The sequence below is a fragment of the Cervus elaphus genome, chromosome 5 (genome assembly GCF_910594005.1).
Source record: "Cervus elaphus chromosome 5, mCerEla1.1, whole genome shotgun sequence".
Classification (NCBI taxonomy): Eukaryota; Metazoa; Chordata; class Mammalia; order Artiodactyla; family Cervidae; genus Cervus; species Cervus elaphus.
The window spans coordinates 88,708,488-88,732,386 of NC_057819.1; the positions used below are offsets into that span (position 1 = coordinate 88,708,488).

Genomic DNA, 23,899 nt, shown 5'->3' on the forward strand with positions numbered 1-23,899 from the left:
GTGCGAAAGCCGATTGTCCCCTAGAGCCTCCAGAAGGAAGCCCTCTAGAAGCCCTCCGGACCTACTTTAAATGTCCAATCTCCAGCACTGTAAGATAATGCATTTGTGTTGTTTTAAGGCATAAAGTTTATGTTAGTTTATTACAGTGGCAATAAGAAACAAGTACAGATTTTGGTACCTGGAAGTGGGGTGCTGCTAGGCAACCGTGTATGCTAAGTTGCTTCAGTCCTGTCCAATTCTTTGCAACCCTATAGCCCACCAGGCTCCTGTCCAAGGGGATTCTCCAGGCAAGAATACTGGAGGGGGTTCATGTGCCCTCCAGGGGATCTTCCCGACTCAGGGATCAAACCCAAGTGTCTTACATCTGCGTTGGCAGGCAGGTTCTTTACCACTATGCCACCTGGGTAGCCAGGGGTGCTGCTAGAGCAAACACTGGAAAATACAGCAGTGGCTTTAGAATGGGGCAATGAGAAGAGGTTGGAAGAATTTTGAGAATAGTAAGAAAAGCCTAGGTTTCCTGGAACAGACCCCTGGCTGCTACAGGATATGAATTCACTACACTTGGCATTCCCTCCTAAAACAGGGCCTCTTGCCAGAGCTTTGTGCTCAGAGATTCATTGTGCAAGGAGCAAGGAATCCCATGCTTAGCTGGCGCTGAGATAGATGGACCCAAGGTTTTCTGAAAGTGAATAGATATGCCTTGAAAAGGAAATGTGAACAGATTATTTTGGGGACTTGAGCACATGCATGGCCTCTCTCTCAGCCTCCCGTGGTTGCAGACTCTCTATTTCAAATCTGCCCGACATTAGAAGATCTGATGCTCTGTAAGCTAGATGATGATGCCCCCTCTGTTTGCACTTACTCTGTTTTTGCCTCCTGGCATCCACTGGAAGTCGAGTGATCAAGGCTGAGGATTGGAGGAGGGAAGGAGGGGCAAGGGAGACTGTCGGACCTGGCACAAGGGTCAACGAGTGCCTTTAATAGCTGCCAATGAATTGTCTGTTGACTGATAGACTCACAGGGCACTTGGGGAGCGTTCCTTGGGGCTTTGATGGAATCCCTCAGCCAGAATCAGGGTCTCCAGGACAGGCTCAGGAGTCTGAAAGCAGAATCCCCTCTTCCTCTTCCTCTCTAGGTGGTAGAAATGAAAGCTTTCCAAAAGACACACTCCTGGATCTCAAAACCCAGGTTCTACTGAGTTTCTATTTGTAACACATCATTGTTGTTTTGTTGTTTAGTCACTAAGTCGTGTCTGACTCTTGCGACCCCATGGACTGTAGCCCACCAGGCTCCTCTGTTCAGGGGACTCTCCAAGCAAGAGTACTGTAATGGGTTGCCATTTCTTCTCCAGGGGATCTTTTGGACCCAGGGATTGGACAAGCATCTCCTGCATTGGCAGGCAGATTCTTTACCACAGAGCCACTGGGGAAGCAGTACACCATTATCCCCATTTTATTGATGGAGACTCAGAATATTCAACCTGCCCTAGGTGAGAGTCAGTGCCAGTTCTGGGATTGTCCTTCTGTCAGTCCTTCTGTCCCCAGTGTCCTTCTGTCAGTCAATGGTCTCCCTGCTGCCAAAGGCACTGCCTGATCTAACTTGATACATCACCCATCTCCCCACCAGAGTGGCCTGGGAATCTGCAATTTCACCATGCAGAGTTTATTCAATAGGGCAAGATATCCACTTTCTTTAGTGGAGGAGCTGTCTGTGTCTACGTGGGTCGAATGCCTCACAAGGAGATCAAATGCCATGCAAGAGAATAGACACCTTAGTAGGAAACTCAGGAAAAAGAGGCTCATCCTTCTAACTGGATGTTTGCAGGTTCCTGGAGTTGGGACTGGGACATAGTGGTGGGGAGCCATGCATTCTGGTTTCAGACAAGCTGTCCCCTTAAAATGTGGGTTGTAGAAGGGACTTCATCTTAAGCCACGGTCCTTCTGCTCCATCTAAAACACCTAGCCTTTCACTCTGCCCAGCTCATTTTTCCAGTGTTACCTCTTAGACTGCATATTCAGACATTCGCCATTTTTTGCCTGGACCACAGCAGTAACTTCTCTCTTGTCGCTACTTATCCAGGTCTGCATGAAGCCCATGAGGTACATTTACTGAAACTTATGTCTGAACCTCTGAGCATGTCCTTTCTCACTGGACCAATCATTCCCAACATCTCCTTTTAACCTATGAAGTTGGGAATTAACTTGCCACCTTGATATTTAAAACTCTCTTCTCAAGCTTTATTTCTCATCTTATCCATCACTTGAAAGGCACGGACCTCAATTCCCATCTAATTGTTTTTCTCCCTCTTTGATCGACACGTCAACATCACTTTTACCTCTAGGTATTTGCTCTCACTCTTTTCCTTTTCCTTTTTTCCTATTTCTTTTCACCCCACGTAGCTTGTGGGATTTTCGTTTCCCAACCAGGGATTGAACCCAGGCCCTCAGCAGTGAAAGCATGGGCTCCTAACAACTGAACCACTAGGGAATTCCCTCTCTTCTTCTTCATGATCTGGAAATTTCTCTAGAAAAGTCTCATTCAATCATCAAAGATAAGTTTAAGTCATGTCTTCCTTTTTTTTAAAAGATTTTTTGAAGTGGACCATTTTTAAAGTCTTGATTGAATTTGGTACAACATTGCTTCTGGTTTTTTATTTTATTTTATTTTTTTTGCCTTGAGGTGTGTGGGGTATTAGCTCCCCAACTAAGGATTGAACTTGCAGCCCCTGCATTGGATGGCAAAGTCTGAGTCATATCTTCTTAATTAATCTTAGCAATGGTCATTTCCCAATGTCTCCAGTGTGTGTATCACTCCAAGTTGGAGGATTAATTGGAGGGGGAGAAATTAAGGGAAAGTAACTGAGTTAGGGGAAAGTTGCAATAGATTGTGAGAGAGGGTGAGGGCTGTGAAGACAACAATGGTGGTGAGCTGGCTGCTGCTACACAGGGGACAAGGGTCACTGGGATTGGGGCAGATGATGTTGGCATGACAGCGATGAAATGCCTGATTGCGTCCTGCCTTAAAAATTCTTCTGTAGGAACTCACATGAGCTCACCTGGTGAAACAGACCACAGCCAGTTCACATTCTTATTCTTCCCAAACATGAGCCTCACACTTTGAAACCCTGCTCCTCCCCCATCAACCAAGATTATACTCAGTTTTTAAGTTTCCTTCAAGAAAAGGCCAACAGTCAGGTTTTGTACAAAAATATATATGTGTATTTTTTCAATAGTTACATAATATATATTTCCACAATAGCAGTTTTAGCAATGACATAGAATGTAAAACCAAAAGTTCTTGCATTAATCATTCTTGTGAGGACTCTTCCACCATCCCAGGGGTAGAATTGAGATTCACAGAGGAAAGCAATTTGCCCAAATCTCCATAAAAACAAACAAACAACCAAAAAGAAAACAAAAACAAAAAAACACTAGTAGTCATGGAAGATAAACTTAAAGCACCAATAACTTAAATAAGATTAACATTACTTAAGGCATCATGTTTCATATCAATAAAGTTCATACTCTTTAAAATTATAATAAGGTAATATCAGAGGGCAGTTAGGGAAAGCCAGAAGAACACAAATTGTCTTCAGATTCTTGGGTTGTGGAGTGAGTGCTCAAAGCTTCGGAGTTTGGTTTTTCTTGTTGAGATGGTTTATGGAGTCCTGGACCCATTTCTGCTTGGGGTCTGCACATATCTCCTTGCCCAGGATGGTCTTGAAACTGCAGAGGAAAGAGAGAGGGTAAGGTTAGATGGAGTTCCATTGAAATCTCAGCCTACAAATGTAGCCCATTTGCCCCAAAGCTGCCATGGGAACTCAAGGAGGAAAGCAGGTGGAAGGAGGGAGCCCATGGCAAGTTAATCATAATAGATGTCCCAGTTGAAACCATCCTGACTTCAGGCTAAAGAGACTGGAATGGCCTGAATGAGCACCCAGAGGGAGCGTGATGTTGGGGGGCACTTTTGGATATTGGATTAGATGATGTAACTCTCTGACGTCACGTTTGTGTGAGCCTTGCCCCTTGCACCCTGAGGAAGAACTGGACACCCGGAGGACTGGTGTCCTCAACTTACATCACAGCTTCTTTGGGACACTTGCTGCTGGTGGCTCTTCTGTAGCTCATCAGCCTCTGTGTGGGGATCTTCTTATTGGTGTATGTATAGCAGCAGGTGACTTGGGAGTTAATTGCATCTGGAAATAGAACCACAAAGAAAAAGCATTTTAGAATGGACTAGGTTCTTTCCGATCTCAATCAGAGCAGAAAAGAGGAGTAAAGAGAAGGCAAGATGGCATCAGGGGTGCAGGGAGAACCCTTTAAATCATAATATTTCAGCTTGTGCTTCAAAGCTACAGTATCAGATGGACTCAGTTTCCTAAGCCCTAAAATGGGCATATAGCACTGACAATGAACTGAAGGAAGGGAGCTTTGTTAAAACTAGATAATTTTGGTAAATTCTATTAGTAGGAGCAAATAATCCAAGTTATCAAAGTGAACTAAGGGTCCCCTTTAGGTAAGAAGAAATGGATGCTTGGTTGTGAGTTTCCCTGATACCCACTCTCTCTGCAAAACTGAGTCTCTGGAGTCCAGATTTCAGATCTTCTCCTCTGACCTCCATAGTACCTGGATATACCCTGCCAGAGAACCCCTCTCCTTGTATCCCAGTCCCCACATGCTGCTGGAAGGAGCCAGGGCAGTAACTGCACTGGGCTCAGGTTTCCAGAGCCGGAATCCTGGAAGGAGCTGGATTTGAGGTCCACAGCTGGAATTCTCATCCAGGCACCGTCCAAGAGAAGTTGTGTGATCAAGCTCACTCCTATGCCTCTTGAACTTTCCTGATCTTACAGGTACCCTTCTGCTCTGCTGGCCCATCATGACCCAGAGAGGGGGCGATGGGCTTCAGAGGGAAGAAGGGGGCTCACCTGGCTGAGCGAGCACCTCGGTGCTGAAGGCAGCTACTGTGAGCAGCAGGCACAGGAGGGCAGCGGAGACCTTCATGTTGCAGCGAGAGGATTCAAGCTTCAGCGTGGGAGCTGTTGGTCTCTGGATTGGTCTCAGCCTCTCTGCTCCTCCAGTGGCTCTGCCTGCCTTTTATTGAACAACCGAGAGGGTGGAGTCCATGAGAGAGTGAGGCTGGCCCCTGGCGGCATCCTCCTCAATGAATGACGAAGTGGAATCTTAAATGTGCTGAGCAAGTGAAGCAGCCAGGACATTTCCAGGAAGTAGGAGAGGCAAGCGGTGGGTCAGGACTGGGCAATTTTCCATTTGCAGCTGAGAGCAAAAGAAAGGGGGAGGGGCAGGGTGCAGTTATATCCTGAGACCGCAGACGTAAACCAAATGGTTTATTCTTAAGATTCCCCTTTTCTGAAGTGAAAACTCTGCAGAAAAGAAAGGAAGCCAGGGAGATAGAAGTCACAAGGATGCTGAAAGAAAGCATTCTCCGCCAAACTCCCCTCCCAGCCAGGCTGCCACATAACATTTAGCAGAGTTCCCTGTGCTATTCAGAAGGTCCTTGTCGGTTATCCATTTAATAAATATAGCAGTGAATCACTTATGTGCATAATAAGAAATGGGTTCTATTGAGCAAATGACTGGTCCACCCTCAAACAACAGTCCAGGGACCTTCAAGCCAAGGAGGAGTCCTAAAGTCTTGGCAGGCACCCCCAATAGCGTATGAAATCCTTTTGCTCTTTAAAATGTAGGATGGTGGTACAAGTGAAGCTTAGTAGAACTATAGGGTTTTTTTAAACTATAAAACTGAATTCTATTAATAGAATCATCAGATTTAAGATGTGGAAGAAGCCATCTAGATCATGCAGATGTAATACTCATGCAGTACTTAACTCTACACTGGGAATATTCAGTACTCCAAACCCATCCATAGGTATTGTTCATTTCCATTTTATAGTCAGAAAGCCCAAGTACAGAGGAGTTAAGGAACCTGTTCAAGTTCCCCCAAACAAAACCCAGTGTCTCTGCTGTCACGGCTAGAACATACTTCGAGATGAAGGGGCACATTCTCTAGCTGGCTGCCTGATCATATATCTGGATGCCCTCTGGCCTCAATCTCTGCCAAATCAGCAGACATCTGAAAGGGAGTTGAGGACATTCCTTGCGGTTAAGTTATTACAGGAATCTGGAACCTGTGGTTAGCATGGCAGGCAGACAAGACAAAGTAAGAGGCGTGTCCTCGGCTATGGCAACTGTTATCCCAGCTTCTTTAGGATTCCCAAGGAGAAGGCGTGAGCCAAAGAACAGTCTTCCTGGAATTAGAACGGCTGCCTTCATGCTGCAACTCCACCTTAGACTTCCTCAGAAACCCCAGAATCTGTCATAACACCTGAAAGACCTTAATGTTTATTTCATTGAACTCTTTTCTTTCACAAATATGATGGAATTCCTTGAGGCATGCTGGTGACTGAGCCAAGCCTCGGATTTAGGCCTCAACTCCCCTGATTCCACTGCCTCGTGATTCTGAGCTTGCTTGGCTTTGCCCAGTGGACATGGAAGGCCCTGCTGATCCTTCTTTCTTGAAGAGTCTTTAAGACAATGTCTTTGAAACATATGGAACTTTTGGAAAGAACTGTCTGCCAATCACTGCATTTGTTTCTGTTTGTTTGTTTTTTAAACTTTTTGTTTTATATTGGAGTATAGCTGATTAACAATGTTGTGATAGATTCAGGTGGACAGCAAGGAGACTCAGTCATACAGACACATGTATCCATTCTCCCCCAAACTCCCCTCCCATCCAGGTTGCCCCATAACATGAGCAGAGTCCCCTGTGCTATTCAGAAGGTCCTTGTTGGTTATCCATTTAATAAATATAGCAGTGGATCACTGTATTTCTAATAAGAAATGGGTTCTATTGAACAAATGACTGTGTCTGGTCCCTAGTTAATGGTCAGTAATGGCAAAGAGGAGTAGCTGACATCATTGAGTGTTTCCCAGGAGCCAGACCCTGTGCTGGGGTGACTGGCGACATTGTCTCATTGGTCCTCCAAACAACCCAACTTGCTTTATGTTGAAATGGAAGTTAACTAGCTTTGTCTAGGATCTCACAGGTAGTAGCAGGTGGGGCTGAGATTCTCATCCAGGACACATGGATACCAGAAACTTCCTGGCACAAGGCTTAATGTGTCAGGATGGATATTGATTTCCTAGAGAATCTAAGAGATGGTCTGGGAATACATGCTTGAAGTTACGCATAGTCTCCATTCCTGAAAACTCTTGATTCGTTCAGTAAGAATGGACTGAGTCATTGGCAGAGCACGGAGCCAAACAGAGATTTCAACCTAAGTTGGGGGCGCCGTGGGAGGGAGTTAGAAAGAGTCAGACAGAAGGCAAATAGGGCTCCAAGAAGAGTGGAAGCAAAGAAGTGCACAAGTTAATCTGTTCTCTTTGTCCTGCCTTTTGGAATTATACCCAAGAATCTGGAATGGCCTCTCTGATTTTAATATACTGTCTAGGTTCATCAAAACTTTCCTTCCAAGGAACAAGTGTCTTCTAATTTCATGGATGTAGTCACCATCCTCAGTGATTTTGGAGCCCAAGAAAATGAAACCTGTCACTGCTTTCATATTTTCCCCTTCTATTTGCCATGAAGTGATGGGACTGGATGCCAGGATCTTCATTTTTTAATGTTGAGCTTCAAGCCAGCTTTTTCACTCTTCTTTTTCAGCCTCATCAAGAGGTTCTTTAGTTCCTCTTCACTTTCTGCCATAAGAGTGGTATCATTGGTGTATCTGAGCTTGTTGATATTTCTCCTGGAAATCTTGAGTCCAACTTGTCCTTCATCCAGCCCAGCATTCTGCATGATGTACTCTGCATATAAGTTAAATAAGCAGGGTGACAATATACAACCTTAACATACCCCTTTTCCAATTTGGAATCTGTCTGTTGTTCCATGTCCAGTTCTAACTATTGCTTCTTGACCTGCATACAGGTTTCTTAGGAGACAGGTGAGGTGGTATTCCTATCCTTTTAAGAATTTTCCACAGTTTGTTGTGATCCACAGCCAAAGACTTTAGTGTAGTCAATGAAGCAGAAGTAGATGCTTTTCTGGAACTCCTTTGCTTTGTCTATGATCCAGTGGATGTTGGCAATTTGGTCTCTGGTTCCTCTGCCTTTTCTAAATCCAGCTTGTAAATCTGAAAGTTCCCAGTTCACATACTGCTGAAGCCTAGCTTGAAGAATTTTGAGCATAAATTTACTAGCATGTTTAATGAGCAAAATTGTGTGGTACATTGAACATTCTTTGGGATTGGAATGAAAACTGACCTTTTCCAGTCCTGTGGCCACTGCTGAGTTTTCTAAATTTGCTGACATATTGAGTGCAGCACTTTCACAGCATCATCTTTTAGGATTTGAAATAGCTCAGCTGGAATTCCATCACATCCACTAGCTTTGCTCGTAGTAATGCTTCCTTAGGCCCACTTGACTTCACACTCCAGGATGTTTGGCTCTAGGTGAGTGACCGTACCACTGTGGTTATCCTGGTCACTAAGACCTTTTTGTATAGTGTTTTCTTGCCACCTCTTCCTAATGTCTGCTTCTGTTCAGTCCATACCATTTTTGTCCTTTATTGTGCCCATCCTCGCATGAAATATTCCCTTGATATCTGCAATTTTCTTGAAGAGATCTCTAGTCTTTCCCATTGTATTGTTTTCCTATGTTTCTTTACATTGTTCTTTTAAAAAGGCCTTCTTATCTCTCCTTGCTGTTCTCTGTAACCCTGCATTCAATTAGGTGTCCCTTTCTCTCTTGTCTTTCACTTCTCTTCTTTGCTCAACTATTTGTAAGCCACCTCGGACAACCACTTTGCTTTCTTGCTTTTGTTTTCCTTGGTGATGGTTTTGGTCATCCCCTCCTGTACAGTGTTATGAACTTCTGTCCATAGTTCTTCAGGCACTCTGTCTACAGATCTAATTCCCTGAATCTATTCTTCACCTACACTGTATAAACATAAGGTATTTGATTCAGATCATACCCATATGGTCTAGTGACTTAACCTACTTTCTTTAATTTAAGCCTGAATTTTGCAATAAAGAGCTTATAATGTAAGCCATGGTCAGCTCCAGGTCTTGTGTTTCTGACTATAGATCTTCTCCATCTTTGGCTGTAAAGAATATAATCAGTTTGATTTTGGTATTGACCTTCTGTTGCTGTCCATGTGTAGAGTCATTTCTTGTGTGGTTGGAAAAGGATGTTTGCTATGATCAATGTGTTCTCTTGACAAGTCTCTTAGCCTTTGCCCTGCTTTATTTTGTACCCCAAGGCCAAACTTGCCTGTTACTCCAAGTATCTCTTGACTTCCTAGTTTTTCACTCTAATCCCCTGCTACGAAAAGGACATCTTTTTCCTGGTGTTCGTTCTAAAAGGTCGGTCTTCCCTGGTAGCTCAGACAGTAAAGAATCTGCCGGCAGTGCAGGAGACCTGGGTTTGATCCCTGGGTCTGGAAGACCCCTGGAGAAGAGAATGGAAACCCACTCCAGTATTCTTGCCTGGAGAATTCCATGGACAGAGTAGCCTGGCGGGCTATAGTCCATGGGGTTGCAAAGAGTCAGACATGAGTGAGTGACTAACACTTACACACACTAGAAGGTCTTGTAGGTCTTCATAAAACCAGTCAGCTTCAGCTTCTTTGGCATTAACAGTTGGGGCCTAGACTTGGATTACTGTGATGTTGAATGGTTTGCCTTAGAAACCAAGGCTCTACTCCAATATAAAATAAAGAGTTTTTTTAAAAGCTGAATTGGACTATGATAGCTCAATAAATAAATAGAGGTGTTGAGATCTTGAGATTGCTTTCTCCTGATTCTGCCAGGTTATTATCATGCCTTGTCCCCTAACCAAAGGCCCTGTAGACATTCTGTAATAAATCTCATTTTGTGTAAGGAGATCAGATTCTTGCTACAGGCAGAAACAGGTCAAGCTGGCCTCTGTTTGCCCATGGTCACTCAGAGAAGTTTTCTGGTTTTTTTTCCCCTGAGTTTTCAGACAGATTTCTGAGTATTTAAACCTGTGTCACTGCTTCAGGAAGGCATCACCATTTTTGGAAAGTGACTGGGTCACTGCAAGTGTCAGGTGATAAACAGGATCAAAGGTGAAATTATGAATCAGAAGAGAAAGTCTTCTGGAAGGTGGTAACCATCTCCCTCTCACTTCTGCTCTGTCAAGAATAGCTGTTCTTCCCAGCTGAAGGGCCAGTCACCGTGTGGGAGAAATGAGTGAAAATTTCCACTCTGAGATAGCTTTGGAAGTTCCCAGATTCCTTGGAGAAGAAACTTGGCCAGACCCTGCATTCCAGATGCTGGGCTTGAAGCCATCCAGAGACATCTCACGTGGGGCTGTGCTGGGAACATCCCAGTGCAAGGTCTGGCTTGGCCCCCTGCTTGAGTGCGTGCAAGGGAAAGGCTGGGGAGGGGTGTGTGTGGAGAGGAGGCGGAGTCAAGGTTTTGCTGTTCTCCAGAATCCCCAGTCCCCCTGGGACCCCCTCCTCAACAACGTACAGATGAGGAATGGAAAAGTTCCTCACGATGAATAATCCTTCCTTCCTTCCTCCCAGTGGGCTGACACCCCCACCTCCCACCAGGGATCCTCCGCGTGGACCTTGATCATCAGCTCAGACTCCCACTCAGGGTCAGGGGTAAAGAAAAGAGAAATAAAGAGTGAGCTTTCTAGAAATATCTGAAGCCAGCATCTAACCCTTGCCTTGGTCTCTTCTCCAGTTTGCTTGCTTTCCCCTCTGCCCCTAGCAGGGGCACACTTCCCTCTGCTTGCAACGCTCCTCCAGCTCAGGCCTTTGAGTGAGATGCACAGGAAGCTTTGTGCCCCTTACATACTCTCTAGACCCCTCCCCAGGTTTCTTTAGCTGCTCCACATTAGCTCTGAGCTTTAGGGAGATCAGTGCTTATTTTACTGGGACCCCAACTCTGAGATCCCTTGCCTTTCAAGGATGAGAAATTCATTCTTTACTCTTTGTTGAAATATTTATTTATTTGGCTGTGCCAGGTCTTAGTTGCAGCATGTGGGATTTAGTTCCCTGACCAAGGATTGAACCCCAGGCCCCCTGCATTGTGAGCACAGAGTCTTAGCTGCAAGACTACCATGGAAGTCCCCATTCTTTATTCTTTTACAGAATGTCAGATAAAAACAGAACCTTACAGATCATCTTCCCATTTCACAAATGGAGAAACTGAGGCCAAGAAAGTGGCTGTGACAGGCCCAAAGGGACATGGTAAATGAATGGCAGAGTTTGTGGGGATTTGTCCACATCTGGGCTCTCAGCGTAGCACCCCCTCTCAGATGCCGTACTGGCTCCTTGTTAGGACATGCAAACAGTTAGCATCTATTCTATGCAGAGCACCAGGTAGTGGGCTGGGGTGGAGGATGGGAAAAGTGAACCCAATATGCAACCTGCTTTCCAGAAGAGATGACTGAGCATCCATGGTATGGTGGGCTGGGTATGAAAATAAACCAAAGCAGTGTTCACCCCAAGGTTCAGCATCCAGACATTTCCTGTGTGCTTGGCAGAACTGCCCCCGGTTTATATGCATGAAAGAACCAAGGATATTTGGGAGGGGGTCAGGAGGAGATAACTTATGGGGAAAAAAGGGGAAAATCCTCCTGCAGTGGCCCAACCCAGGGTGGCTGGGGGAGGGAGTGGGATCTCAGGCAAGACCTGAGGGTGGTTGGGGGTTTGTCCCTTACACTGCCTTCAGGGCCAGCCCTCAGTTCAGTTCAGTTCAGTTCAGTCACTCAGTTGTGTCCAACTCTTTGTGACTCCATGACCACAGCACACCAGGCCTCCTTGTCCATCACCAACTCCAGGAGTCCACCCAAACCCAAGTCCATTGAGTTGCTTATGCCATCCAGCCATCTCATCCTCTGTCATCCCCTTCTCCTCCTGCCTTAAATCTTTCCCAGCATCAGGGTCTTTTCAAATGAGTCAGCTCTTGGCCAAAGTATTGAAGTTTCAGCTTCAGCATCAGTCCTTCATCGAACACTCAGGACTGATCTCCTTTAGGATGGACTGGTTGGATCTCCTTGCAGTCCAAGGGACTCTCAAGAGTCTTCTCCAACACCACAGTTCAAAAGCATCAATTCTTCGGTGCTCAGCTTTCTTTATAGTCCAACTCTCACATCCATACATGACAACTGGAAAAACCATAGCCTTGGCTAGACGGACCTTTGTAGATAAAGTAATGTCTCTGCTTTTTAATATGCTATCTAGGTTGGTCATAACTTTCCTTTCAAGGAGTAAGCATCTTTTAATTTCATGGCTGCAGTCACCCTCTGCAGTGATTTTGGAGCCCAGAAAAATAAAGTCAGCCATTGTTTCCACTGTTTCCCCATCTATTTGCCATGAAGTGATGGGACTGGATGCCATGTTCTTAGTTTTCTGAATGTTGAACTTTAAGCCAACTTTTTCACTCTCCTCTTTTGCTTTCATCAAGAGGCTCTTTAGTTCTTCACTTTCTGCCATGAGGATGGTGTCATCTGCATATCTGAGGTTATTGATATTTCTCCCGGTAATCTTGATTCCAGCTTGTGCTTTGTCCAGCCCAGCGTTCCTCATGATGTACTCTGCATATAAGTTAAATAGGCAGGGTGACAATATACAGCCTTGACATACTCCTTTTCCTATTTGGATCCAGTCTGTTGTTCCATGTCCAGTTCTAACTGTTGCTTCCTGACCTGCATCCAGGCTTCTCAAGAGGCAGGTCAGGTGGTCTGTTATTCCCATCTCTTTCAGAATTTTCCACAGTTTATTGTGATCCACACAGTCAAAGGCTTTGCTATAGGCAATAAAGCAGAAATAGATGTTTTTCTGCAACTCCTTTGCTTTTTTGATGATCGAATGGATGTTGGCAATTTGATCTCTTGTTCCTCTGTCTTTTCTAAAACCAGTTTGAATATCTGGAAGTTCACAGTTCATGTATTATGGAAGCCTGGCTTGGAGAATTTTGAGCATCACTTTACTAGCGTGTGAGATGAGTGCAATTGTGCAGTAGTTTGAACATTCTTTGGCATTGCCTTTCTTTGGGATTGGAATGAAAACTGACCTTTTCCACTCCTGGGGCCACTGCTTAGTTTTCCAAAGTTGCTGGCATATTGAGTGCAGCACTTTCACATCATCATCTTCCAGGATTTGAAATAACTCAACTGCAATTCCATCACCTCCACTAGCTTTGTCTCAGTGATGCTTCCTAAGGCCCACTTGACTTCACATTCCAGGATATCTGGCTCTAGGTGAATGATCACACCATCATGATTATCTGGGTCATGAAGATCTTTTTTGTACAATTCTTCTGTGTATTCTTGCCACCTCTTCTTAATATCTTCTGCTTCTGTTCGGTCCATACCATTTCTGTCCTTTACTGAGCCCATCTTTGCCTGAAATGTTCCCTTGGTATCTTTAATTTTCTTGAAGAGATCACTAGTCTTTCCCATTCTGTTGTTTTCCTCTATTTCTTTGCATTGATCACTGAGGAAGGTTTTCTTATCTCTCCTTGGTATTCTTTGGAACTCTGCTTTCAAATGGGTATATCTTTCCTTTTCTCCTTTGCCTTTCACTTCCCTTCTTTTCACAGCTATTTGTACAGCCTCCTCAGCCATTTTGCTTTTTTGAATTTCCTTTTCATGGGGATGGTCTTGATTCCTGTCTCCTGTACAATGTCACGAACCTCTGTCTGTTCATCAGGCACTCTGTCTGCCAGATCTAGTCCCTTAAATCTATTTCTCACTTCCACTGTATAGTCATAAGGGATTTGATTTAGGTCATACCTGAATGGTCTAGTGGTTTTCTCCACTTTCTTCTATTTCAGTCTGACTTTGGCAATAAGGAGCTCATGATCAGAGCCACAGTCATCTTCCGGTGTTGTTTTTGCTGACTGCGTAGAGCTTCTCCATCTTTGGCTGCAAAGAATATAATCAATCTGATTTCAGTGTTGATCATCTGGTGATGTCCATGAGTAGAGTCTTCTCTTGTGTTGTTGGAATGAAGAAGGAATTCATAGGGCCTGGACTCCATCTCAGGCCTGTCGGTGCTAATCGTGCTAGGCCGCCTCTCCAATGGACTCTGAACTCTGTGCTTAGCGCCTGTGGGAATGACAATGAAAGGATAAGACTCCCTCTGGGCAGGAGAATCTTGAAGATCACATCCAGGTTACTCATTGCCTAAGAGAAAACAGACACTAATCACCCCTGCCTCCGGACAGTATCTATCAGAATGTAACCACGGGCTTATTGATTATTAACTGTTTGAACACATAACACGTGAATGATGGGGTTATTGTGATTGTATTTACCCTTCCTTTGTAAGCCTCAAGGGATTTGGGCTGGTGGGTTTGGACACGTACACATGGGGTATAAAAGATTTTCATAAATGCTAGTCGGGGTCATTGGCTAAGAGGAGACTCTGCCTTGGCCCGCTGGTGTAATAAACTGCACTCCACTATCTGCATTTTCCTTCTGAGTGAGTTTGTTTCCCGGAAAGCGTGGCTACAACATTTGGTGCGTTGGCCAGGAAACTCCTCACTTTGACGAGACAGGTCTGATTTGAGGCCACCCCGAGGCTTTGTAGCTTGAATCTCCTAGAGGGGGGAAGGCTCCTCGCCCCTCTGGAAGGATTCTGCTTTTCAATGCCCGGACCTTTCATGTCAGCAAGTAGTGGACGGCTACAGGGGAACTGAGCACTCAGGTGAGGAGGAGCCCACCCAGCAGGGTGGAAGAGGGGGCCTGATCACCCCCTGGGAGGGACTAGAAGGAGCGGGGACCCATAGGAGCCTGGAATAGGCAGGCGGCAATTGCTTGGTACACAGGTTGACAAGCGTGCTAGGGTTAGGAAGGAAATTTGTGAAGGTCATTTAGGAGGTGTGTCCATGGCGTCTCGGGGAAAATTATTACCAAGCGATCACCAGGGGATTTTTAGGATAGGAAACTGGTCCTTGTATGCTCGTATTCTGCCCTCCCCCAGGAGGTGTCCTGTCTGCTGTGAAATTCTTGACCCCCTCGGAATTGTTAGGCTAGAAGGAAGGGGATACAGAAGTGAGTATGAATTGGCTTTTCTGGAGATGGCCTGGGACATGGGATATTTAACCCACCTGTGTTTTCAAGCCCACCAAGGCAGAACAGACTTCAAGGGAGAAACAGTATTGGACCATGTGATGTTCTGGTTCAGCTGTGCTGACCAGCAGGTGAAGACATGCCAATCCCTCTTCTCCCTCTGGGGTCTGGCAGGTAAGGCTCTTCTCACCCCATTTAGGAGGGAGGCAGAATGGCAATTTAAGTGTCACTGAGTGGAAATATCAGAAGTACATAGGGTACTGAGAACTTCGTAGACAGAACGAAAAGGAAAAGCAGAAGAAGGTCTGAGAAGGTAAGCAAGATGGGGGGAAGTGAATCTAAGGCAACTGTATTGGAGTGAAAAATTTAAAGAAGGGATTAGGAGGAGACTATGGGGTGAAGATGAAGCCTAACTGCCTCCACATACTCTGTGAGGTCAAATGGACCCCTTTGGGAGCAGGATGGCCACCAGAGAACACCGTGAACTTCAATCTATACAGTAGTCACAGGAGAGCCAGGACACCTGGATCAATATCCATCTATTGACTCATGGCTAGGGTTAGCTCGAGACCCTCCTACTTGGACAAGGTTCTGTATCCAGAAGGGAAAGGGAAAAATATTAATGGCACGAAAATTGACTGATGATAAAAAAGGAAATTTTACAGGATTTGGATGGGGATGACCTGACCCCTCCCCCATGCTGGATAATGACACGCCTGCCTCCCAGTGCTTCACCAGGACCGGAGGCTGCCTTAATGCCCAATCCAGGGCCAGGTGAAGTTTCTGCAACAGCCGCTGCTCCTCTGCCAGCTCTCCCAGAGTTCGCAGAGCCGCCGTTTGGGCAGGCTCCGATCCCGGTGACAGAAGCCTCTGGCCAACACTTCCAGGATCCCGCTCCAACCGAACCGCCCAAGCTATACCTGCCTCTCCCAGTGAGTACTGACAAGAAGGGGAGGGAGACGTTGGAATTAAGCAGAGACTACGCTCTGCCAGAGCCAGAAGGAATGAAAGAGAACAGACAAGAGACTTACAGTGCAAGCTGCTGCTCTGGGAAAGTCTATCTCAGGCCCACCAGAAAACCTCATCTGGCCCAGGGACAGGACAGTATTTCCTACCAGCATTGGATCAGGCAATGGCTCGGCTTTTGTAGCTGATTTAGTACAACACGTAAGCAAAACTTTAAACTGCACACTGCATATAGGCCCAGAGTTCTGAGATGGTAGAATGAACCAACCGGACACTTAAAGAGACTCTCCAAGTGGATCAGAGAGACTGACTGCTCCTGAGTGGACTTGCTTCCAATGGCTCTGCTCAGACTCAGGATGACCCCACAGTCCCAAGGCTATTCTCCACACGAAATTGTGTATGGGAGGCCTTCTCCCATAAGAAAACAGGTGTCAACAAATTTGCCTCAGGTAAGAGGGGATAGGATTTCACAGCAGATGGAACTGGGTAAGGTAATAAATCGGGTAACTAAGTTTGTACAAGAAAGGGTGCCATTCCCCCTTGGAGAACAGATTCATGAGTTTACACTTGATGACCAAGTATGGGTCAAAGATTGGAAACATGATTTGCTAGCCCTTTGGTAAAAGGGCCCTTATGTTATTCTAACTACCCCTACTGCAGTTAAAGTTGCAGGTATTGTCCCTTGATCCATCACACCAGAGCAAAGAAGGCATACCACGTGACCCGGAGGACGCCGAGTGGACCACCCAGAAGGACCCCACTGACCCATGGGAAACCAAGATCATTCTGAGGAGGAAGAAGAAAACGAGGTCCCGGACGAGCCCTCTACAGGATGGAGCTGGGTAAACGACTCCTGCTGCTTGGCCTCACCAATGCAATTCTGAACTTGGGTATGTGGGGCTATGCCCCTGTCAGTAATGGACAGACTCCCCTGGTGTGTATCGCCACTCCGTTATGGGAACTTTAACAACAGAAAGGCCTCTCTCTCACCAACCATAACCTTTCTTTGCTCTCCTGGTGTAAGAAGCCATCAATGGGCCAGGGACACAGGGTTACATTTAACATGAACACCAGCCTTATGGAGATAACAAAGGCTTATACCTCATATATGAGAATTAAAGAGGAAAAGGGCTCCCTTACAAAAGGGGGACAGGCCTCCCGGTACCTTGGGCAATACTACCAGGTCTGGGATGAATATTTCTGGATGACTCCTGAGAAAGGACAGTTGATTGCCCCTGCTACTATTTGCTGGGAACAAAAAGAACAGAAAGTTGGATTTGGAGACCGTCCCCTAGACCCAAAAGAATTGTTATTTGTGCCCTGAACAATGTAAACAAATCTTGGAAGTTATCTATCACCCCAATCAGTCTGCTCAGTGGCCCGGTTCCGACTGCCCTGGAATCCATTGGGTAGCCCCCAGTGGGACCCAGCGAGTCTGTGGGCTTAACTTATGGCCATGGTTACCAGTTGACTGGGTGGGGCGTTGCACATTAGGATTTGCTTTTGCCCATGGCAGAATTAAGCGGCCTCCAGTAAACCTGCCTCATCTGCATGCCAAGACGGACACGATCTGTGTTCCAATGGTATGACTATCTTGCTGCCTTGTTTGTACCCTCTGTAGGGACAATGGATATCATGGTTAAGGTAGAGGCCTTAACTAATTTCACTAAACAGGCCCTCTTAGACAGTACTAAAGCCATTCAAGCTTTGAAAGAAGAACAGATTCAGATGAGGAAGGCAGTAATTCAAAATAGGATGGCATTAGACATACTCACTTGCGCGAATGCTGTGTGTACATCCCTGACCTGTCTGAAGATGTATCTACTGCCTTGGAGGATATGCAGAATCAAGTGAAAGCATGTCTAATGAACTGCTGTTATAGTAATCTTGATCATACTGCTTTGTGGGCCCTGCTTCCTACAGTGCATTCTCTCATGTGGGTGGCAGGAGGGCTAAGGTACAATATATCTCAATAAATGATGCTCGTTATGTAAACTAAGAGCATCAAGAGGGGGGAATGAAGAAGGAATTCATAGGGCCTGGACTCCATCTCAGGCCTGTCGGTGCTGATCGTGCTAGGCCACCTCTCCAATGGACTCTGAACTCTGTGCTTAGCGCCTCTGGGAATGACAATGGAAGGATAAGCCCTCCTCTGGGCAGGAGAATCTTGAAGATCACATCCAGGTTACTCATTGCCTAAGAGAAAACAGACACTAATCACCCCTGCCTCCGGACAGTATCTATGGGCTTATTGATTATTAACTGTTTGAACACATAACACGTGAATGATGGGGTTATTGTGATTGTATTTACCCTTCCTTTGTAAGCCTCAGGGATTTGGGCTGGTGGGTTGGGCACATACACATGGGGTATAAAAGATTTTCACAAATGCTGGTCGGGGTCCTTGGCTAAGAGGAGACTCTGCCTTGGGCCTGCCAGTGTAATAAACTGCACTCCGCTATCTGCATTGTCCTTCTGAGTGAATTTGTTTCCCGGAAAGCATGGCTATAACAGGAAGAGGGTATTTGCTATGACCAGTGCGTTCTCTTGGCAAAACTCTATCAGCCTTTGCCCTGCTTCATTCCATACTCAAAGGCCAAAATTGCCTGTTACTCTAGGTGTTTCTTGACTTCCTACTTTTGTATTCCAGTCCCCTGTAATGAAAGGGACATCTTTTTTGGCTATTAGTTCTAGAAGGTCTTGTAGGTCTTCATAGAAATGTTCAACTTAAGCTTCTTCAGCATTACTGGTCAGGGCATAGACTTGGATTACTGTGATATTGAATGGTTTGCCTTGGAAATGAACAGGGATCATTCTGTCGTTTTTGAGATTACATCCAAGTACTGCATTTCGGACTCTTTTGTTGACCATGATGGCTACTCCATTTCTTCTAAGGGATTCCTGCCCACAGTAGTAGATATAACGGTCATCTGAGTTAAATTCACCCATTCCAGTCCATCTTAGTTCGCTGATTCCTAGAATGTCAATGTTCACTCTTGCCATTTCCTGTTTGACCACTTCCAATTTGCCTTGACTCATGGACCTAACATTCCAGGTTCCTATGCAATATTGCTCTTAACAACATCAGACCTTGCTTCTGTCACCAGTCCCATCCACAACTGGGTGTTGTTTTTGCTTTGGCCCCATCCTTTCATTCTTTCTGGAGTTATTTCTCCACTAATCACCAGTAGAATATTGGGCACCTACCGACCTGGGGAGCTCCTCTTTCAGTATCCTATCAATTTGCCTTTTCATGCTGTTCATGGGGTTCTCAAGGCAAGAATACTGAAGTGGTTTTCCATTCCCTTCTCCAGGGGACCACATTCTGTCAGAGGCCAGCCCTCAGGGACCAGCATATGAGTCTTACACTGCCTTCAGGGCCAGCCCTCAGGGACCAGCATATGAGTCTTACACTGCCTTCAGGGCCAGCCCTCAGGGACCAGCATATGAGTCTTACACTGCCCTCAGGGCCAGCCCTCAGGGACCAGCATATGAGTCTTACAGTGAGTCCACAGTGGGTGCTGTGGGCAAGGGGGTCATGTCTAGGAAAACTGTTAGAACATTGATAGTGTAAGACTTGCTACCACTCCCCAGACAGACTGTAACCAGGGGTAGCACAGTTCGGGAGAAGCCGCTGTCCTCACTTGGGGTTCCACTGCCGGTGGCGGCCCAGGCAGGGTCAAGGGAACTGCCGAGCTCATCTGAGGTCCCCCTGTGATGGCCCTGAACTGGGGGGCATCATAGGGGAACAGAGCTTAGGAAGCACAGATGGAGTGGAGACAGAGGGTCATCACTCTAATAGTCTTCTGTTGCGTCCTGCTCTTAACACCTGTGCTGGGCTCCCCTGAAGGAAAGGCAAGTGACACATCAACGCTGCAGTAACTAGAGACTCGGACCTGTGAGAGACATCTTCACGGTGGTACTTTTTACTTATTTATTTACCCACCTACCTATCCATCTATCTACCTATCTCTGACTTCCCTGGTGGCTCAGACGGTAAAGCATCTGCCTACAAAGCGGGAGACCCAGGTTCAATCCCTGGGTCAGGAAGATCTCCCAGAGAAGGAAATGGTAACCGACTCCAGTACTCTTGCCTGGAAAAATCCCATGGACAGAGGAACCTGGTAGGCTACAGTCCATGGGGTTGCAAAGAGTCCGATACGACTGAGCAACTTCACTTTCACCTCTCTGCATATTTATTTATTTTTGGCTCCGCTGGGTCTTCATGGCTGTGCGGGCTTTCTCTAGTCTCGGAGAGCAGCGGCTACTCTCTAGTTGCAATGTGCAGGCTTCTCATTGCGGTGGCTTTCCTTATTGTGTAGCACGGGCTCTAGAGTGTGCGGGCTTCAGGAGCTGCAGCACACGGCGTTGGTAGGTGTGGCACACAGGCTCTAGGGCCTTGCAAGGGAAGTTCTTAACCACTGGACCAGCAGAGAAGCCCTTTGGTGATACTTTTAAGACGAGTCAGCACGTTTTGAAACTTGAGTGACAATTGGATGGAGGAGGGGTGCACTTTGGAGCGAACTTACAGAGATCAGAGATTTAAAGTGCTTACATATCTTCTTGGGATCCTGTTAAAGTCTAGATTCTGATTCTGTGGGTCGTGGGTGGGTCCAAGACTCTGAAATTCTAACCAGCTCCGGGGCGATGCTGATGATACTGGTCCACGGTTGCATTAGAAGGACCTTGAAAGGGCTCAGCAGGGGAAACTGTGGTCAGGAATGGGAAACATGAGTAGTTCGTTTTGTCTAGACCAGGGTTCTTATCTGTAGCACTTGACTAGGCTTCAAGAACCATCTGGGATCATCTTCCACATTTGTATGACTGTGTATTTTTTCTGTAGAGCAGGTCCACAGCTGCTATCAGATTCCCAAAGGCATTTATGACCTCCAAATAGTTAAGGACCACAGAACCTATCTGGAATAGAGAGTTGTGGTCTTCACTTCTGACCTGCTGAATCGCAATCTATAATTTTACCACGTAAAGCTATACTCACCCCTCTTTTGAAATTGAAGTATAATTGATTCACAATGTTGCGTTAGTTTCTGCTTTACAACAAAGCGATTCAGTCATACATTATATTATTTTGTATTCTTTCCTGCTATGGTTTATCACAGAATATTGAATATAGTTCCCTGTACTATACAGTGGGACCTTGTTGCTTATCCATTCTCTGTATAATAGTTTTCATCTGCTAACCCCAAACTCCCTATCCATGCTTCCCCTACCCTCCAAAGCTGGGCACCCCTGGATAGAAGTGCAGGGCTTGTGGAGGAGAGTCTCTGCTGGACAGACTGGGTGGTAAGAACAGGAGAAAAAGGCACAGTCAGACAAAGAAAAAAACGAGGAGAGAAAGAGTAAGACAAGATGGGGGATAAAGAAGAGGGAAACTTGAGTCATGGAACTATTAGAGCCAGATGGGGCCCTGCCGCTATCTAGGTGTGTGGCCTTGCCCAAGTCACTTGACCTCTCTGGCCTCTTCTGTAATATATGATTAGTGAGACAGTGTTTCTAACATTGTCATGAGACTCGGATGAAATAATAAGCCAACAATGCTTTGCAAGCAACATGTAAAAAGCTGTGTCATTCTGAGGGCCCGAGCAAGCTACAGCCTCCAGATAGTCTCTGGGTACAAGCCCAGGCAGCCTCCAGTGCAGAGCATGTGGGATTTTCATTCCCTGACCAGGGTTCAAACCTGCGTCCCTGCAGTGGAAGTGTGGATTTGTAACCCCTGGACTGCAGGGGAAGTCCCCAAACCTCCACTCTCATTTCTTGCTATGAAAGTGGATTGGGCATCTGTAACACGCAGTCAGGTCTTGATTTCCCAGGCTCTTTTTCACTGCTGTTTTCTTGTCCATGTGTGGACAGAGAGAGAGCCTCAGGAGCTGATAAAACTGAGGGTCAGAGAAGACAGTCCCCAAGTTGAGTGAGGGTATCAGGTCCTCATCAGAAGTTCACATTCTTTTTTTTTTTTTTTTCTCTGAAGTTTATTTCTTTATTATTTATTTTTGGCTGCACTGGGTCTTTGTTGCTGCGCATGGGTGTTCTCCAGCTGCTGAGAGTGGGGGCTGCTCGTCATCGCGGTGCTCAGGCTTCTCATTGCAGTGGCTTCTCTTTCTGCAGAGCGCAGACCCTGGGCTCTAGGCCTTCAGTAGTTGCAGTACACAGACTCCGAAGCTTAGTTGCTCTGTGGTATGTGGGATCTTCCTGGACCAGGGTTCGAGCCCAGATCCCCTCCATTGGCAGGCAAATTCTTTAACCACTGTGCCACCAGGGAAGTCCCTGGAAGTTCACCTTCTGACAGGCCCTTGTCTGTCTCTAACCTCCTGTTGCCCCCAGACTCCTTCTCTGCTTCTAGAACTCTCCATACCCCATCCTGCTTCAAGCCCCTTGCCCAGCACCTAGTATGGCGTCTTTCATATAGTGGGTTCTCAATATATATTATTTGAACCAATGAACCATCCAAGAATCTCAAATCATTTCTCCCAGATATCTGAATTATGGGCTGAGTATCAGACAAGGAAATGAGAAGCAAGAATTTTGGTTTACCGAGTTCCCCACTTCTATTTGGGGAAGAGATAGTGGCAGGGCTGGGGCAACAGGGCCTGGGCTGCTACCAAGTGGTAGCTTTCCAGGGCCTCATAAAACCCTCTTTGGGGATGAGCTGTTTCTCCCTTCTGGTTGCAAAACATTGCATGCTGAAAAAGAGAAACTTCAGTTGCAAAAAAAAAAACAAAAAACTCTTTGTTAATAGTTTTCCCGGCTCACTGGTGGAGCCCCAGGTTGCAAAGCACTGACTACACTCAGAAGTTCTTCCTGCATTTACTGTAAATCAGAGGTCCCCAACGTTATTGGCACCAGGAACAGCTTTTGTGTCATGGACGGGTTGGGGTGGGGGGAGGATGGTTTCAGGATGATTCACGCTCATTAAATTTATTGTGCACTTTACTTCTATTATTACTACATCTGCTCCACCTCAGATCATCAGACATTAGATCCCAGAGGTTTGGGACCCCTGCTGTAAACTGGAGTCTGAGAAAAAGTCTGAATGCAGATGCTGAGGGTATCTGTCTGAGGGAGGGTAATTGTTCTGCAAAGCACATGCAACTCTTCTGGCTTAGATTAGAGGACCTTAAAACAAAGCATTAGGAAATAACCCAGTTCTGTAGCTTATTGATTGCTCAAAAATATAAGCAGGGTAGCAAGGGAACTTTACATTGTTCTCCTTGGAGCTGTTTATAATGGGGTGGGAATGGCAGGCATGCAGGGCAGGCAGTTTTTGTCCTGTATCCCCAGCATCAGCACTCAGCAATAGGGATTCGACAAATATGTAATAATGAATGAATTAGGGGGAAATAATTCGAGCTGGAGGGTACCATAGAGATCCCAGACTTGAAAATCCCTGCTCTGATTCAATTAAAATAGGGGGGAAAGTTTCCCAGGATTTTAGAGAATTTAGAAATCATTGCAGGCAAGCTGTGTTTGTGTGTGCATGTGTGTGTGCATGTGTGTGTGTGTGTGTGTTGTGGGAAGTGCCTGGTCATTGATCTTAACATTTTCCAGGGAGACTGCCAGCTATTTTTTCTCTGGAAGAAATATTTCTTTGTTTAGCAAAATTTTACTGAAGCATTCATTGTAAATAGGCACTTATTGCCCTGGAGGAAGGAAGGAAAGATGCTTTGGTGGCCAAAGAGAAAGGCTGACCCTCCAAAGACCCCTGGTGAGGCAGAGCTGGACACAGGAAGCAAATGGACCAAGCAGACGTTTGCATAAGGACTAAGAGACCTCCTAGGAGGAGAGGCATTGAGACCCTTTCTTTTGAGTTCAAAATTATGAGATGCTTTGAGTCTGAAGAGGTTCCAAAT

At 45.9% G+C, this 23,899-nt stretch overlaps 1 protein-coding gene across 1 annotated transcript; it reads right to left on the reverse strand.

Moving 5' to 3' along the window:
- Positions 1 to 3,195: 3,195 nt before the first annotated feature.
- LOC122694389 (C-C motif chemokine 2) lies at positions 3,196 to 5,081 on the reverse strand. The gene is made up of 3 exons (XM_043903059.1): positions 4,925 to 5,081; positions 4,078 to 4,195; positions 3,196 to 3,725 (listed from the first exon to the last, which is right to left on the reverse strand). The coding sequence occupies exons 1-3, from the start codon at positions 4,998 to 5,000 to the stop codon at positions 3,620 to 3,622; spliced, it is 300 nt and encodes a 99-aa protein (XP_043758994.1). The 5' UTR covers positions 5,001 to 5,081; the 3' UTR covers positions 3,196 to 3,619.
- Positions 5,082 to 23,899: the final 18,818 nt, after the last annotated feature.

Coding starts and splice junctions, on each gene's coding strand:
- LOC122694389 (XM_043903059.1), bottom strand. CDS start 5,000: ATGAAGGTCTCCGCTGCCCTCCTGTGCCTGCTGCTCACAGTAGCTGCC. Junction 4,196..4,924: donor CGAGGTGCTCGCTCAGCCAG/GTGAGCCCCCTT, acceptor TTCTATTTCCAG/ATGCAATTAACTCCCAAGTC. Junction 3,726..4,077: donor TGTCCCAAAGAAGCTGTGAT/GTAAGTTGAGGA, acceptor TTTCCTCTGCAG/TTTCAAGACCATCCTGGGCA.